This window comes from Berghia stephanieae, chromosome 7, assembly GCF_034508935.2.
Source record: "Berghia stephanieae isolate SIO BIC M18660-M18661 chromosome 7, UCSD_Bste_1.3, whole genome shotgun sequence".
NCBI lineage: Eukaryota > Metazoa > Mollusca > Gastropoda > Nudibranchia > Aeolidiidae > Berghia > Berghia stephanieae.
Window position 1 is genome coordinate 2265852 of NC_088366.1, and position 19191 is coordinate 2285042.

At 37.9% G+C, this 19191-nt stretch overlaps 1 protein-coding gene across 5 annotated transcripts; it reads left to right on the forward strand.

Moving 5' to 3' along the window:
- The first annotated feature begins 871 nt into the window (after positions 1 to 871).
- On the forward strand, positions 872 to 17552 carry LOC144976343 (uncharacterized). Of its 5 annotated transcripts, none has more exons than XM_078920579.1 (9): positions 872 to 1062; positions 2469 to 2799; positions 3972 to 4427; positions 6122 to 6347; positions 11080 to 11437; positions 13392 to 13503; positions 14451 to 14609; positions 15390 to 15556; positions 16993 to 17552. In XM_078920579.1, the coding sequence occupies exons 2-9, from the start codon at positions 2514 to 2516 to the stop codon at positions 17206 to 17208; spliced, it is 1980 nt and encodes a 659-aa protein (XP_078776705.1). In that variant the 5' UTR covers positions 872 to 1062; positions 2469 to 2513; the 3' UTR covers positions 17209 to 17552. The 5 variants fall into 5 exon arrangements, with proteins under 5 accessions (XP_078776705.1, XP_078776707.1, XP_078776706.1 ...); XM_078920581.1 differs by having other exon boundaries at positions 4257 to 4427; XM_078920580.1 differs by having other exon boundaries at positions 2473 to 2799.
- The last annotated feature ends 1639 nt before the right edge of the window (positions 17553 to 19191 follow it).

Here is a 19191-nt window from a genome sequence, read left to right on the forward strand (position 1 = left end):
AGCCTATATAATAATATTATTATTTTAAGGATTTTGAGGTGTTGTTTTCTGAACGTGGCTCAGCGGTAAGTCTTTGATTCGTACCAGAAAGGTACCGCGTTGGATTACCCGCCATTGCTCTGTGTGGCCTTAAGCAAGTCACTTCGCGCTAGCTCGAATTGCGGCGCTTTACTTCGGCTGACGCATGGGTTATTCCAGTCTTCCCTTGGAATAGACCCTAGAGAAAATATCACATATGGGCTGAATAAAGGACATTTTATTTATCTATCTATTTATTTATTTTTTTTATTTATCTTATCCATTCATTCCTTGTGAGAGTAAATTCCGGATTTGTAAAATTGACTAGAATTTGCATCTGCTAAAAATTGCTAATGTTCAATTTTTTACGTTGGCAGGTCTGTTGTTGAATAAAAGGCGAAAGCCCTGAGACTGTCACAGTGATGAACCAATATAACGTGTGTAATAATTTCAACATTAACAAATGAAAGTCGACTGGACCGATATCGTTTTATAATTAGCGTGAAGGTTTTTAGCTCACGGAATTATAACTTAGAATTAATTATAAGCTTTCTGCAATGATACCGCTCTTATTTGATATCTACATGGGCAAGCTTTGACAAAAGGCATCTTTTAATTTTGGTCAGAAAATCTTTATCAAACTATCAATCGCCCACAACTGTTCCAAATTCTTAAAACCAAGACCTAATGTCTTTAAAAGAGTCTCAGAATTGAGAGTAATTGACATTTTGTTCAAATTAAATTATCGATATATGAAATAATAGTTTTCTTGCTAAAGACATTCTACTGTGTTCTGAGAATCTAAGGCAGTTGCAGTGTTTACACATTTCCCTTGCACAGTCTACACATTTCCCCCACATGACACGTGAGTTTCATCCAAACTGTGTGATTGGAAAGACGTGTGTAGAAATTGTTTTTGTGTGAGATGTACGTCAATTCCATCTGGCCACCACGATCAGCGGCTAACAATAAATACGGGAAAGAAATTTTTTCTGTCTTACTGAATCCAGTCGTTTTATGAATTTCGATGCTTTCAAAGGAAAGGTAAGCAACTATATTATGATCTAACTTTTAAATTTGTACGAATAAAAAAACAAAAGAAAATAAATCAATTTAAAAGACCAACACAAAAAATAAGACAAAATAAAAACTAAAACAAAGCATAACCAAAAAAAAACAAAAAAAACAACAACAACAAATACAACAATATAAACAACAAACAAACGAATCAATTATACTCAAGATTGGACATAATTTGCCATTTGTTTTTTATGCCATACGCTGAAAAAAATCACGGAATTAAAATTTTGGCCAACAAATTCTTCCTTCAAATAGTGATGGATTAAGAGAATTCTAATCTTGCCAAAAACTCTCAAACTTGGGACTTGAGAAGTTTTGTCATTAAGTTGCAACTCCGTGCATCGAAGACAATCGCGACTGTGAGTGTGATGAGGGCAAATGTACATGCCTGGGCTTGTTGTTTTATTTCATTGATTTTATGTCAAGTTCAATAGCAGATCATAGGCATCACGCATCACCCTTCAAGTAGCAGGTTTCTATCACGTGAACATTCTTATTATACGTAATAATAGTGCTGCAATTTTCGGATGAATGTCAAAATTTTTGACATTTCTTGATTCGTATAGCGGAAATATTTTATACATTATTAGAATAGGTAAGTGGAACGTGATGACTGGTGCGTGATGTGTACTCTCTGCTAAACCATCGTGTCATCAAATGGTGACACGTGATGCGTCATGTGTATGATGTGATAAACCGTCGTGTCATCAAATGGTGACACGTGATGTGTGATGTGTATGATGTGCTAAACCGTCGTCTCTTCAAATGGTGATGCGTGATGTGTAATATCTGCTAAACCGTCGTGTCATCAAATGGTGATGCGTGATGTGTACTATCTGCTAAACCATCGTGCCATCATATGGTGATGCGTGATGTGTATGATCTGTAGGATGTGCCAAACGGTCGTCTCTTATAATCCGAAAAACTAAAATTCCATATTTCTCATCATGTTTACTTCTTTCCTTGGCATCTCTGTTGTTTCCAGTCTTGATACCAATTGAAGGCAGTGGATCAGACCTGCCTACTCGTAGAATTCGTAGAACAACGAAATTTTGACTGAAATTTCAGAACTTCGCGAACATCTCTAAAACATTTAAACTTATTGAAAATAAAGTTTGATGGTCGGGTGCAAAATATTAAGGCTTTTGAAATGTTATTTCATTTTGTGTGGGTAAATTTGTCGTATATAAGTTTAACTATAGCGATCTCTATATTTGTCTCCTGAAACTAATAATTTTTTTATGTTCAAGTAGGAAAGTCTGTAGTAGGTAAAAAGTTGTCATTATTAAATATTACAAAAAAGATTGAAAGGAATAGACTCTGAATTTATACGGATACATCTTTTTTTTCCATTGTCTTCTTCTTCCAAGCCAGATTAACTAAGAGGCAGAACTTACACAAGCCCTGAAGCCAGCATGATTCTCAAGGCCCTTCGCCATTACTGTCTGGTGTCTGAGATGATTGGCGTGGAAGGAATTGTCACAGCCGAGCTGGCTTTTATGATCGTCAATCTCCAATCTCTAGGCATGTCTGTGGCCTTGACCTCTATCCCCCTCATTGCCTCGGCCTTGACTTCTCTCGTTCTCATCCCTCTTCTCGGGTTTATCACAGTCCGATGCGCAAAAACCACCAAACAGAAAGCCCTCTCATTGATTGCTGTCAACGCTTGGCAGATATTAGGCGTGGTTTTAATTATTTTCGGTAAGACAATAATAATTAATTAATTTCATTGGGCAAGATGATGTCCCGTCCTAAATGTTAAATGTTATGTTGGCGAGGAACTCATTGTAAAGCAATTTGAGCACGTTTAGTGGATATTGCTCTATATATAGGCTCAAAATAAAAGCTCGAAAAGCGCAAAGCTTCAACTTCGCTAGTTTACGCTCTTGGACAACAAAGGTGATTATTTGTTGACATATGACATGTATTTGAAATGTTTTCTATATCATTCCATCGTGAAATAATCAGAGGAGCATAACTCATTTCGTATGGCAAGATCTTAAACTTCACTCGTTTGCTGTCTTGGACAAACACGGCTGATTCTTTGTTTTCTATATCATTCAATCTTGAAATGATGAGAGGAGGAGTGCAGTTTTTTTAATATATATATATATATATATATATATATATATATATATATATATATATATATATATATATATATATATATTATATATATATATTATAATCATCGAGTGGTGTGCCGAACAGTACCATTTTGGACATCAGCACTTCAATTATACATTTTGCCATCACATTTAATTGTTAGAATAACTTTCGATGAAACCGCCAAAAGTACAACTGGGCGTGTCACGAACTAATAATAATACAGTATAATTCATGACTTAACTTACATATTGTCACTAGGGAGTAATCAGACCGATTTATAGAACAGACAATTTATGCTGGATGAAGAAATGGACTGCTCGATGTAATGATAAGACTGAGAGGTTGGCGTATAAAGTTAAGATCAAAGAGAGGTCAAATATGTCGTTGAGTTATTCAATCGCTTGGGTTTTTTGTGGGGTTTTTTTTGGAAGGGGGAGGAGGGAGTTGGATTTCTGTTTTAGTTTGTTTGTTTTTTGTTGTTTGTTGCTTTTACTTTCTTTTTTTTTTGTCCTGTATAATTTTAATACAAGCATATTTAGCTGATCATAATTTCTGGGATATTTTGCGTCCTTGTGCACGAATTTCAAAAGCTATATTTCCGGGAATAGCAGGGATTTAATCTGAATTTATAAGCTGATTTCACAATTAGGAAAAAGTGTATTCAGCAATTCACAAAATCTTACAATATCTCCTGTCATCTGTTATCAATAATTATCAAAATGTATCATTGACACACTTTCAAATAAATCTTTGTTCCATCTCAGCCAATATCATGAGACTGCAAGAGGACCAAATCCTGAACAAACAATCCACGAACATCACTATTTCCACACTCGGGATTTACACTATACATACAGCCCTTGATCTTACAAATTTACACTCAACCTCAGCGAATTCAAACTCAACAAATACCGTCACCACTATCTCAACAGGATCAGATTACATCACAAAATCACCAATTTCTAACAGTTTATACTATGGTGTACAAAATGTGTCCACATCATCGCAGTCTTCAGAAGATATTACAGAAAATGGCCATGTGTCCACAGAGGTAGAAACTGGTCTAAAAGCCTACGCTATTTTGGCAATAATCGGGTACATCATGAGTGACAGTGGCTATGACACAGGCAGTTGTTTCCTCAAGACCTTTGCCTTATCCAGCACACCCCAGAAGGACCATCCTGAGGTTATCGTTAGGGCGAGCCAAGTCTCTTCATTCGGTAATAAATTCTCTTATTTGCTGATCATCATCATCATCATCATCATCATCATCATCATCATCATCATCATCATCATCATCATCATCATCATCATCATTATCATCATCAATATCATCATCATCATCACCACCATCATCATCAGGCTTAATAATATTTCGCATCCGAGCCATGGACAAACCCAGACCTGGATTCGGCCCAAATGTTTCTCTGTGCCACTTTGGTATAACCTTAGAATCTTATCACAAACATTTTGTACGCATATAGCTCTTTCAATCCTAGATAGATATTAAATCCAACGGTCCTCTTGAGTCCATTCTTTTATAAGAAGACAAAGGACGGGGTCCCTGACTTAACTGAAGGAGTTCAAAAATTTGCTTTTTTCATGAATGTACGCTAAATTTGGCCAAAGTATTCGTCACTTGTGGGGATCGGCCATCATCGGTTAGAAGTTAAGTTTGGACGTTCTTCTGGTTAATAACACGTTGTCTATATCCAAAAATGATGCAATCCCCTAACAAGCTCCATGCTTTAGCATATGTGTAATGTAAGATGTGTCATCAACGGGTGGTGAGATGAAATGTAAAACGTCTATGGCATGGTGTTTATAGTAGATTTTAAAAAAGAACCATGCACATCCGCCACGACATCATAGGATACCGAGGCATTCCACGAGGAAATATGGACAATTCATCAAACAAAATGTCTGATGTCAACAAGAATCACCCATGTTGTCCAAGTGAGCAAATTGGGGGTTAATAATCTTGCCCATGGAAAAATACGAAAGTGTCTTAAGCTAGGCTCGAACCCAGGATCTTTAGGGTGACAGTGCAATGCTTAAACCACTCGGCCACTTCGCCCCCGTAGATAGCCGCTATGTAAGCGCAATTATTTTTTGTCTTTCTTTTTCCTCTATTACAATGTTTTATTTGACCATTTTCTTTTAACGAATTATTTCCCTTGCTTATAAACGTTTTTTTTCTCCAAAACAATAATATAGATTAGACATCTATATTAAAATATATCTGCGGTATGACTACTGAATTCAAATTACACTCTTCCTTAACGACATAATTTAGTTACCGTCGCCGATGCATTCCACTAAAGAATATAGATAATCCATGAAATAAGATGTCTGATGTCAACATGAATCATCGATGTTGTCGAAATTGGAATGATTATATGAGGTGAAATGTTTTAATCTTTGTGTTTTAAGAATGAGATGTCTCCATTTAGATTTTATCCCATAAGCATTTGTTCCATAGTCGGATATCAACCATCAGGTCACAGCTAGCCAAACAATTTAAGCTCGATTCATTTTAATTGCTCCCAGGTTTAGTTTCTAGGCTTGTAACAAAAGTAAAAGCTACAAAAGCTAAACGTTGTCGGTTACCAAAATGGAGGAAGGCAATACCAAAATATTTGCTTCCTTGGGTGAGACACATTATTCTTAATACTTCCGTTTGATTAAGGGCTTGAAGAGCTATCGCTGGTGACGGATATTGCAAGATTGCAACTACAAAATGGACACCAAGCAAGCAGCTTTTACCTCATAAAATGGAAACATTGCGCCAAGCGGTCATCTGGGGAAACAAATAGAGTGTGATGAAGCGCAATAGGCATGATAGAGTAAATGGAAATGCGCTGTTTAAAAGTTCATATTCTACAACTTTAATTTCTGTGTGCGTCATTTTCAGGTGGTATCTTTGTGACCTTGCTTGGGTCAGTGGGAGTGGGGGAAAGGCTGGCGAAGGGGACTGAGCTGGATGTCAACTCTGTGACCACCATCTTCATCATGGCCTTGATGGCGGTCATCCTACTGCCAACTTCCGTTGTCACACTGACCACTGGTCTGTGCTGTACAGCTGGACTCAATGTCCAAGATTCGGATGACAGCAAGGAGGATGAAGAGGTTGAAGAAAGGTAAGGTCCGACGTGCACATATTTGCAGGTCCGATTACCAAACGCAACTATGGACTTGATTTTACATTGTTGTCATGTAATGATCAATATGTTGCGTTGGTTTGGGACTGTTTCCATTACAACAATGAGTTCATAACGATTTGGGTTATTTGGAACGCACTTAGTCCTCGGACAAAGTCCTGTGAAAATTTATCATCTTTCAGGAAATGTCTGAAGACCGAGTTGTTCCGCGAGGCTTATTTTTCATAAAATAGATGTTGCTTTGATTTTGTTTTTTGTATGCATGCTTATTATGTATCATGTAGTGTCGTGGTTTTTAATTTTGTTGTTTTTAAACATTTTTATTTTTATTTTTATTATGTAAAGCGCCGCAGAGCACGATTAACGTGGATGTTTAGGCGCTATGTAAATTCATTATTTATCATTGACCACTTACTATCAGACCTGTAAAGTAGTTGACGTCGGTAAGGACCTTATAGGTCGTGATTCGGTGACAAAGTTGAACAATTTTACAATTCATGAATTACAAAACAAAATGAAAGAAAAATATAACAAGGAGAAAAGCAAAACAAAATTTAAAAAAAAACAAGCAAACAATCACCAAAAAGCATCAACACCAACAAATTAGGTCTAATAGACATTGATCACAGATCCTAAAACTAAATTTTGAGAATATTACAAGATTTACGACACGCATCAGGCTTGTTTTGCCGTGTAAATTTGAACAAGCTTGTTGATACATCTGTATAGAGTAAACTAAATTGACGTCATTCAGCTCTCGGTCGGTGTTTTTTAACAGCCATTTTTATGATTGCTTCTCACTAAATTCTATCAGTCAGACGAGATTTGTGTGTTGTTACGTTATATACGGCTGACGGATGTGGTGAGTATTTTTTGCTAAACGCACAGCACCCATTATAAGGCTGGTAGATGGCCAGACTTCCTAGTGGCCAATGTTTATTTTAAAAGTGGTCAAATAGAATCTAATGTGACCAGACATTACTAACACTTTAAACTCCCTGAAAAACCCATCTGTTTTAATGAATAATAGATAGGCTAAACTAGGGAGAAAAAATGTTGTGAATATTTTTAGTTTTATAAATATTTTAATCAATAATAGAAACGCTATTCTCTGTGTAGTCGGTGGTTCCAATATATATATGAGAAAAACTGATTGGAGATGTAAAAGTGATGGTGATAGTGGTAGTGATAATGGTAATGGTGGTGGTGGTAACGATGATGATTGGGGTAGTACTGATGATGGTAATGGTGGTGGTGGTAACGGTGATGATTGGGGTAGTAGTGATGATGGTAATGGTGGTGGTGGTAACGGTGATGATTGGGGTAGTAGTGATGATGGTAATGGTGGTGGTGGTAACGGTGATGATTGGGGTAGTAGTGATGATGGTAATGGTGGTGGTGGTAACGGTGATGATTGGGATAGTAGTGATGATGGTAATGGTGGTGGTGGTAACGGTGATGATTGGGGTAGTAGTGATGATGGTAATGGTGGTGGTGGTAACGGTGATGATTGGGGTAGTACTGATGATGGTAATATTCTTCTTCTTCTTCTTCTTCTTCTTCTTCTTCTTCTTCTTCTTCTTCTTCTTCTTCTTCTTCTTCTTCTTCTTCTTCTTCTTCTTCTTCTTCTTCTTCTTCTTCTTCTTCTTCTTCTTCTTCTTCTTCTTCTTCTTCTTCTTCTTCTTCTTCTTCTTCTTCTTCTTCTTCTTCTTCTTCTTCTTCTTCTTCTTCTTCTTCTTCTTTCTTCTTCTTCTTCTTCTTCTTCTTCTTCTTCTTCTTCTTCTTCTTCTTCTTCTTCTTCTTCTTCTTCTTCTTCTTCTTCTTCTTCTTCTTCTTCTTCTTCTTCTTCTTCTTCTTCTTCTTCTTCTTCTTCTTCTTCTTCTTCTTCTTCTTCTTCTTCTTCTTCTTCTTCTTCTTCTTCTTCTTCTTCTCTTCTTCTTCTTCTTCTTCTTCTCTTCTTCTTCTTCTTCTTCTTCTTCTTCTTCTTCTTCTTCTTCTTCTTCTTCTTCTTCTTCTTCTTCTTCTTCTTATTATTATTATTATTATTACTGTACGTAGTGATGGTATTACGATTGTTGTATTTGTGTGTGGTGTATCAGTTTATTTTTTGGTTCCATTTACCATTTTCAGTTATTCATTAATTTTTTTCCCACTTTCATGCATGTTGTCATCAAATTGTTGATTAATTGGCGAAAGCCTAAGATTGAATAAACTTTGAAACCTCTCATTGGTAGAGAAATACGTCACAATCAAAGGGACCTGATCGATTCGGAGTGTACTCAAGATTTAGTTTATTTCTGACGCTCCTGACCACCTAGCAGTGGATGGGTTGCTGGGTCTGATATATCTTGTGGAAAATACTTTGCGATAGACTAGCGTCCCTTAAGGTAGCAAGCAATATCTATTGTTCGTTTCACATTTAGAAACCGGGACAAACTCCGGCTCCGTGGGTCTAATCGCTCTGAAGGTCTTTTTTTTTCCTCTGCGTGGCCAATTCTAGCTATACATGTGACCATCTGGCAACTCTGCTGTGTTGTATTTATTCTAGTCACGCCAAGTTACGTTAATCATTAGCTCTATCTAGAGTGTAAGGAAAGTCAATGACATGGTCAGTTAGCACATGTTATTAGCAATGGTTGGTGTTAGATCAATCACACACACACACACACACACACACCCACAAACACGCACATACACAACCACATAGACACATACATACCAAACCACACACACACACACACACACACAAAACCGCACAAACACACAGACACAAACAAGCACACAAAAACACACACGAACACATAAACACAGACATACACTCACACGCGAACACACACACACACACACACACAAATACACACACATACCTCACGACGCTCTTTGATAAAACGCCAATCGGTTTATAAGATTTTTGTGTTATTATTTTCCGAACTCTGACCGAGTTCCTACTCAAAGGTCGAGCTTGGGAGAGCTCCCAGTGTGGCTATGTGGTCTTGTGGTCTGACACTCGCTTACGGATCGGAAGGTCCTCGGTTCGAACTCGTTCGGCGCATAGTTTACTCACATCCTCCCACCATAGTCAGGTGTAAAATGAGTATCTGGTCGTTAACAGCGTTGTCTGTGTCGGGCAAAAAAAAACTGTATTATCACCAAACAGGCGTCATGTCTCGTTCTTTATGTACGTATAGCTGTTGTTCAGGGACGCTTGTAAATTTGTAAAGCGCTTTGAACACTTTTAGTGGATATTGCTCTGTAGAAAAGCTCTTTTTAAAACCAAATTTGTAGTCTCATGTTATATAGAAGGATCATGTCTCATGACAATACAGATCATGAAACCTCCATCTAACAACCCATAACAATCGACATGAAACACGATATAACCTCGTGACAATATCCCCGTTTCTACATCGATATAACGTCTTTAATGCCAACAGTATCGTGGTGCAGTCTTGTAACCAAATTGATATACAAATGTCCCGAGGGTCGTATTAAACCAACAGCATTATGGTGCAGTCTTGTAACCAAATTGATATACAAATGTCTCGAGGGTCGTATTAAACCAACAGCATTATGGTGCAGTCTTGTAACCAAATTAATATACAAATGTCTCGAGGGTCGTATTAAACCAACAGCATTATGGTGCAGTCTTGTAACCAAATTAATATACAAATGTCTCAAGGGTCGTATTAAACCAACAGCATTATGGTGCAGTCTTGTAACCAAATTAATATACAAATGTCTCAAGGGTCGTATTAAACCAACAGCATTATGGTGCAGTCTTGTAACCAAATTAATATACAAATGTCTCAAGGGTCGTATTAAACCAACAGCATTATGGTGCAGTCTTGTAACCAAATTGATATACAAATGTCTCAAGGGTCGTATTAAACCAACAGCATTATGGTGCAGTCTTGTAACCAATTGATATACAAATGTCTCGAGGGTCGTATTAAACCAACAGCATTATGGTGCAGTCTTGTAACCAAATTGATATACAGATGTCTCAAGGGTCGTATTAAACCAACAGCATTATGGTGCAGTCTTGTAACCAAATTAATATACAAATGTCTCGAGGGTCGTATTAAACCAACAGCATTATGGTGCAGTCTTGTAACCAAATTAATATACAAATGTCTCGAGGGTCGTATTAAACCAACAGAATCGTGGTGCAGTCTTGTAACCAAATTAATATACAAATGCCTCAAGGGCCCTGATAAACCGCCGCACTAATATTTCAGTAAAAAAAACACAAGAAAAGTATAAGATTTTAAAAAATGAAATGGACATTGAAAGTAATCATAAAATTAATCTTGTACACATGAATCCAAAGTTTCAACCTTGTTCCCAAAGCAAATCAACCAAATTCACATCTCAGAGAGCATACTTAAAAAGCTACATGAATTCCGAGACAACAGTATCACTTGATATGTAGAACGAGACATGACACTTATAACACGTTATCATCTTGATTACTTTTTCGGCAGGGAAAACGCTGTTGGCGGCCAGGTAATCATTTTACAACACTAGTACGAGTTGAGGAAGTAAAATTAAAGAGCCCCGATAAAGAGCAATCAACTTTGCGAGGCGTATAGCGCGATTCGTACTTTTAGCATCCAGCTAGCCAGACATATTCTATCATATCATTTGATCACAATTTGACTTAACAAGTATCCTTATGAGTAAAATAAATCATTACTGCTTTATTCTTCAGATTACAATACGATGTTATTTATGATGAAAAGCAAAAACTGCTTTCCGCTTCGACGTCTTCCGCCGGAAACAATGACAAAGTCAACGAAAGGCAGACGTCCTTTAGTTCCACCAGAAATACCAATGACGTCGGCAACCATACATCTGACACTACGGCACGCCTCAGATCTACTAGTACAACCAGTCAAGGTCGACAGAACTCCGTCAGCAAGGATCTGATGAATATGATATTTCAGCTTTCACATAGTGGTGCCCATTCTCTGATGGAGGAAGAACTCAACACCGTAAATGCCAATGACACACGCGAGGAGAGGGGAAGGGACTTTGCTGAGCTGATTGGAAACAAGGGATGTTTTAAGACACTTAATAATAATAATAATAATGCTGAAAACTTATATAGCGCTATAACTCCGAGACACCAGACTCTAAGCGCTTAAATTACAAATTACTTTGGCTGAAACATACTCATTCACACACACAAGCACACACACACACACACATACACACACACAACACAACACACAACACAAACCAAACCTATCTTGCTTCTCATACCATCTACTAAAATCGAAACAAATATGTTTTAAGCGAACGTTTAAAAATAGACAAAGATTCTTTTTCACGAATGCTCTGCGGTAAGGCGTTCCAAATAGAGGGTCCGAAATGAGAAAAGGATCTCATTCCAGCATTTTTCCGAATTCGAGGGACAACTAGTTTTGTGGAATCACTGGCCGAACGTAAGGGGCGGGGTTTTGAATATCTTTCAATTAGTTCTGAAAGGTAGGAAGGGGCAGTACCTTCAAGACAACGATACACTAAAACACAAGCTTTGAATTTAATTCTTTTCTCAACAGGCAGCCAATGCAGGTCATGAAGTAGAGGTCCGGCAGAGTCGCACCTACGCTTCATAAATACTAGTCTGGCAGCGCTGTTTTGGACAATCTGAAGACGTTTCAGATTGTATTGCGAAACGCCAAACAACAGAGCATTACAATAATCCAATTTCGATAGTACGAGGGACACAACCAGGTGCTTGGTCACATCCTCAGATATGAACCGTCTAATGGAAGCAATCTTTTTTAGTTGGAAAAAGAGAGATCTAACCAAATTATTAACCTGATGCTCCATCGACAGTCCAGAGTCTAAGAATGTGCCAAGGTTTTTCACTTTGTCAACAATTTGAATAGAGGCATCCCCCAACTTCAAATCTGTTTCACTTTTCCACTTCCTGTTCCCCACATACAGCACCTCCGTCTTATCATCATTCAGTTTCAATCTGTTCTCATTCATCCATTTCTTAACACTTTGGATACAATTTTTACTATTGGCTGATACTTCTTGTAAATTTCTCATATTGGAAACGCAGTACAATTGCGTATCATCAGCGTATTGATGGTAAGACAGACCAAAACTTCTGATGATTTTAGACAGAGGGCCAACGTACAAAACAAAAAGAACGGGTCCAAGTACTGAACCCTGGGGAACCCCACAATCAAGAAAGATTTCCTCCGATCTATATTCATCCACCGTAATAATCTGTTTACGATTAAACAAATATGACCTAAACCAATCAAGCGCTGCACCAGACACGCCATAAGTAATTTCAAGACGTTTGAGAAGAAGATTGTGATCAATAGTATCAAAAGCAGACGATAGGTCAAGCAAATTCAGCAAAGAACATGAACCATTGTCTATAACAGAGAGGAGACCATTAACAACCCTAACAAGTGCGGTTTCCGTCGAATGATGTTGCCTATAAGCAGACTGAAATTTTTCTTCAAGACAATTATTTTTAAGATGAGACAGTAATTGTTTCAAAACAAGCTTTTCTAAGATCTTAGAGAGAAAAGGAAGATTAGAGACAGGGCGATAGTTTTTTAAGTTCTCTTTATCGAGATCAGGTTTTTTCAAAAGGGGTTTGACATGAGCAACTTTGTAAATGTCTGGTACAGCACCTGACTGCAACGAATTATTAACAATACATGTAAATGGTGTTAAAATTACATCAATGCATTTTTTTAAAATGGCAGTATTTAAGGGGTCTAAATCACAACTTTTAGTTGGAGACGACATAATGCAATCACGTAAGTCAGCTTCAGTAATCTTTGAAAAATGTGTTAACGAATCACCATGAAACTTGTCAAATGTTGTAGGGATCGATTCAGACGAGAGTTCCTTCCTGATGGTATCCGTTTTTTCTTTAAAATATTGACCAAAGCGAGTTGGTAGATCTGCACGATCGATTAAAGATGGGAGAGCTGGTTGCGTCTGTTGTCCCAGCAGTTCCTTGGTCAAGGCAAAGAATTGTCTCGAACACTTCAGAATTTCTTCAGGCAACAAGAGAAGAGGCTGATTTTGTGCACTGGAAATTTCTTCGCACTGGGAGCTCTTTTTGCCTTTAATGTATATTCAGTGAATTTTGTCAGTAAGTATTTTGTAATGCTGTCGTTTGGGATTTTAATGATATGCACTTTGTGGGATATATATATATATATATATATATATATATATATATATATATATATATATATATATATAGATAGATAGATAGATAGATAGATAGATAGATAGATCTATAAAAATGGTAATATCGCCTAACAGACGTCATGTCCCGTCTTATATGTTAAATGTTGCTGTTGACCAGGGACCCCTTTTAAATCGCTTTGAGCACATTTAGTGGACATTGCGCTCTATAAAGCTCAGTTTTTAAAAATATTTTTTCAGATATTTAGACAGATGTATTGGTGGGATAACAAATGGCGATAGAAGAATGACGAGAGAAATGTGTATCCAAGAACAGGTGAATGTCAAAGTGTGTGCTTTGGGCATGTGTGCAAGCCAGTGTGTGTGTGTGTGTGTGTGTGTGTGTTTGTGTGTGTATGTATTGGTGTGTCGATGTTTATATGAACAATGGTGCGAGTTCACATTCACAACAAAAGGCTGTAAGATTGGGTTGAATGTTATAAGATACTTGACCTTGCTGAGTGAAGTCATATAATTTTTTAACTATCGTATCTGTATCTGTATCTGTATGGTTGGCGCTGAAGAAACCAATAGTCTGGTTGTATTTCAGCGGCGTCCTCATTGGGCGCGGGCCCATGTCAGTCGGGCCTTGAAATCGTTTAGGTGTGGTGCCATGGTGACCAGTTCATCCAGCCCATTCTACTCCGAGATAGTTCTAATGAAGAAAGAATTTCTGTAGTTTTGTGTTCTTGTCTGTGGGATTTTGAAGCAGTTCAAATTGTTTGTGGCGTATCTCTCGATGGGGTTTTCGGTTATGTAGTTGGCAAAAGTGAGTGCTCGGATTTTTCTTTTGTTTGGTCGTGGCGTGAAAATATAAATATAAATATCATCCATCAATTTCACCCCCAGCTGTGTCAATCTGTGACGGTGACCCCAATTCTCCAATAGGCAGTGAGAAATACAAGAATTATCTCCGTGGAATCAAAATTGGATCTACGGGCCTTTTAGTGTTTTATGCCTCCTTTGTCGTTGGTACCACTGTCCAGGATATTCTGTTACGTAAAGTAGGTAGGTAGACTTTTGATGTTTTATACCTCCTTTGTTTTTGGTTATACCACTGTCCAGGATACTCTGTTGCGAATAGTAGATAGGTAGTCTTTTGATGTTTTATGCCTCATTTGTTTTTGGTACCACTGTCCATGATACTCTATTACGAATAGTAGGTAGGTAGACTTTTGATGTTTTATACCTCCTTAGTCTTTGGTACCACTGTCCAGGATATTTTGTTTTAGAAAATAGGTAGGCTGACATCTGGTGAATTGTGTACTTTGGTTTTGGTTCCATTACCATTTCTATTCTGTTGCTAAAAGTAGGTGGTCAGACTTTTGATGATGAATGCATCTTTTTTCTTAGTCCAATATATTCTCCTATGAAATTTATATTTAATTATTTTTTTCTTTGAACATTACAATGTTTTACCTAGTCTAATCAATATTATGAAAATCATTCATTAGTCTATGGCAACACCCATGTATATTTCCAGAAGTAAAGTTGATGATGATGATGATGATGATGATGATGATGATGATGATGATGATGATGATGATAATGATGATGATGATGATTATTATGATGATGATGACGACGACGATGATGATGAAGAGGATGATGATGATGACGACGACGACGACGACGACGATGATGATGATGATGATGATGATGATGATGATGACGATGACGACGACGACGACGACGATGATGATGATGATGATGATGATGATGATGATGATGATGATGATGATGATGATGATGATGATCGCGATGACACATTCTACATTAAATCGACAGGATGGTGGATGGAATCGTCCATAATGTTCACCATTTACATCGTGGGGAACACGATCGTGGCCATCACCAAACTGGAATGGATCTACTACATCTGTGCCTTCACTAGTGGTCTATACAGGTCTGTCATATTTACCGTCCCTTACATCCTGGCCTGTAGATTATTGACGGTAAGTCTAGTTGGGCCACTGATTGGACTCCGGAGTCCTTTATATCTAAAATGTATATTGTAGACAAACACACTCCGTTTCTTTCCTGTCTTTTATTTCTCATTTGACCTATAGTTTAAAAAGTCTATTATTATGTCGGGATGGACTGGACCCCTGAAAAATGAATTTAGGGTTAAAACGACAAGAAATGGGACGACGTGGCTCAGCGGTACGGTCTTCTTTTCGTAACCTAAAGACACTGAGTTCGAATCTAAGTTGTCCTTCAGAGCCATTGGGCCCATGGAGCCGAAGTTTAACCCGGTTTCTATAGCGTGAAACGGACAGTAGCAATTGTTTACTATTCGTTTGAATAGGACGCTAGTCTGTCGGAATGTACTTTCCGCAAAACCAACACTAAGCTACCCAATCAATGCTGGGTGGACAGAGGGGTCGATTTTGGTCTCTTCGCGTGTGAAGCGATTGCAGCACAACTGAGCTATCGGGACCTCTGAGTTCAAATACACGCGCGTTGTATGGCATTGATCAAGTTATCTTGCCCTAGCTCATTTTGCGGCGCTGAACTGCGGCTATCGTCTGGGTTATGCCAGTTTTCCCTTGTAATAGACATGTATGACAAATTTCCCCAATGGGATGAATAGAGGGATTTTTAAAATATATTTTAAAAGAAATAGAAAGAATCATCTTTTTCTCTCACCATAACGAATGGAAATCATACCCAGGTTTCATATCTATGGCAATAATATTCAATTCCAAGTGCTTGGCTGGATGAAGAAGTGGAGGTGTCAAAAATGAGGATGTTGAGATGGTCACTTGGCTGGACAAGAAAAGATGATGTGAGAAATGAACGGATTTGAATGTTGACTGAAGTGAAGAAAGTATCAATAAAGATGAAGATAGAGTGAAATGGTTTGGACATGTAAAGAGACGAGAGAGGGAGTTATACAATTTGCGACAAAGGCACGCTTGAAGACTAGATGGATGGATAGGGTAATAATAATAATAATAATAATAATAATAATAATAATAATAATAATAATAATAATAATAATAATAATAATAATAAATTTGCTAAACCCACTTTACAAGGTGTCCCGTAACATGTTGAACGAAGCGTGACGCCTGTTAGGCGATATTTCGAATTTTCCCAGCCGAGACAAAGCTGTTAACGGCCAGGTACTTATTTAACACCTGAGTACGTCGAGAGAATTTGAGTAAAGAGTCTTTTTTAAGGACTAAATTATGTAGCGAGCTAGGCTCGAACCCGGACTTTCCTATCCGACACTCATAGTCCAAACCACATAGCCGCACGCTTAACATATCATTAACAAAGAAGACACTCATTCTGCTGAGACACCCCTAGTTTCATATACATTATATATATCCTTACTTATCTGTTAATTTATTTGTATATTAATCATATCAAATTCTGTATCAAGGAAAACAAAGACGACCCAGGAAAGAGGAAAACGAAAGTTGAAACCAGCGGGGACATTGCATTGATCGCCGCCATGTTGCCACTCAGTATGGTCATGTGTGCTGTGGTTATCGGCCCTATGATGCAACTCACCGGAAATGCTGCCACGCCCATCTACTTTAGTGGAGTGAGCGCCGCCATTGGCTTTGGATTATTTTCACTGCTCAGAAAATACTAGGGGGTGGGATGTGGGGGGGGGGGAGGGGAGGGAGGGGATGGGGAGGGTTTTCGTCCATTTCACTGTTTCTCTTATTTTGGATAACATTAAAATAAATGGGTGATTCCTGTTGAGATCAGACATCTTGACATGGCGTACGGCATGATTTTCTTTTTCCTGTTTTCATCTAGCACACAACATGAGTATCAATCACAGTTCACTGGTTTACCTAAACTAGCCACCGAATCTGACACCCACATCTACAAACGGATGATTAAATATGGTCATATATTTTTGGTATAACTCAAAAACATACGTGTTGAAAATTTTGTCCAAAATAGTCCTCCTTCCAATTTCGATTCGATTAAAATAGACATCAATTTGTCAAAGGCATTCTTTGATGAGGATGATGATGATGATGATGGTGATGATGATTATGATGATGATGATGATGATTATTATGATGATGATGATGATGATGATGATGATGATGATGATGATGATGATGATGATGGCGATGATGATAATGGCGATGAAGATGATGATGATGATGATGATGATGATGATGATGATGATGATGATGATGATGATGATGATGATGATGAAATATATATATATATATAATATATATATATATATATATATATATATATGCTAAGCTTATCTCAGTGACAGATAGTAGACTATGGTCTAGGACCTAAGTTTATCTACCTGACAGATAACAGACTATGGTCTAGGACCTAAGTTTATCTACCTGACAGATAACAGACTATGGTCTAGGACCTGAGTTTATCTACCTGACAGATAACAGACTATGGTCTAGGACCTAAGTTTATCTACCTGACAGATAACAGACTATGGTCTAGGACCTGAGTTTATCTAGCTGACAGATAACAGACTGTGGTCTAGGACCTAAGTTTATCTACCTGACAGATAACAGACTATGGTCTAGGACCTAAGTTTATCTACCTGACAAATAACAGACTATGGTCTAGGACCTAAGTTTATCTACCTGACAGATAACAGACTATGGTCTAGGACCTGAGTTTATCTAGCTGTGGTCTAGGACCTAAGTTTATCTAGCTGACAGATAGCAGACTATGGTCTAAGACCTACGTTTATCTAGCTGACAGATAACAGACTATAGTCCATGACCTAAGTTTATCTATCTGACAGATAACAAACTATGGTCCATGACCTGAGTTTATCTAGCTGACTCATGTGGTACTTCACTGTCCATCAACATCCATAGAGGGCGGCTATCCTGCTATCCACAAAGCTGATGACGACTACATCAAATGGCTGAATGAGTCACACTTGGAGGTGTGAAGACCATACGACACTACTCTCTACGACACAGATAACAGACTATAGTCCATGACCTGATTTTATCTAGCTGACAGATAACAGACTATAGTCCATGACCTAAGTTTATCTATATGACAGATAACAAACTATGGTCCAGGACCTAAGTTTATCTAGCTGACCGATAACATACTATGGTCTATGACCTAAGTTTATCTAGCTGACAGATAACAGACTATTGTCCAGGACTACAGTTTATCTAGCTGACAGATAACAGACTATGGTCTAGGACCTGAGTTTATCTAGCTGACAGATAACAGACTATGGTCTAGGACCTAAGTTTATCTATCTGACAGATAACAGACTATGGTCCAGGACCTAAGTTTATCTAGCTGACAGATAACAGACTATGGTCTAGGGCCTAAGTTTATCTAGCTGACAGATAACAGACTATGGTCTAGGACCTAAGTTTATCTAGCTGACAGATAACAGACTTGGTCCAGGACCTAAGTTTATCTAGCTGACAGGTAACAGACTATGGTCCAGGACCTAAGTTTATCTAGCTGACAGATAACAGACTTGGTCCAGGACCTAAGTTTATCTAGCTGACAGATAACAGACTTGGTCCAGGACCTAACTTTATCTAGCTGACAGATAACAGACTATGGTCCAGGACCTAAGTTTATCTAGCTGACAGAT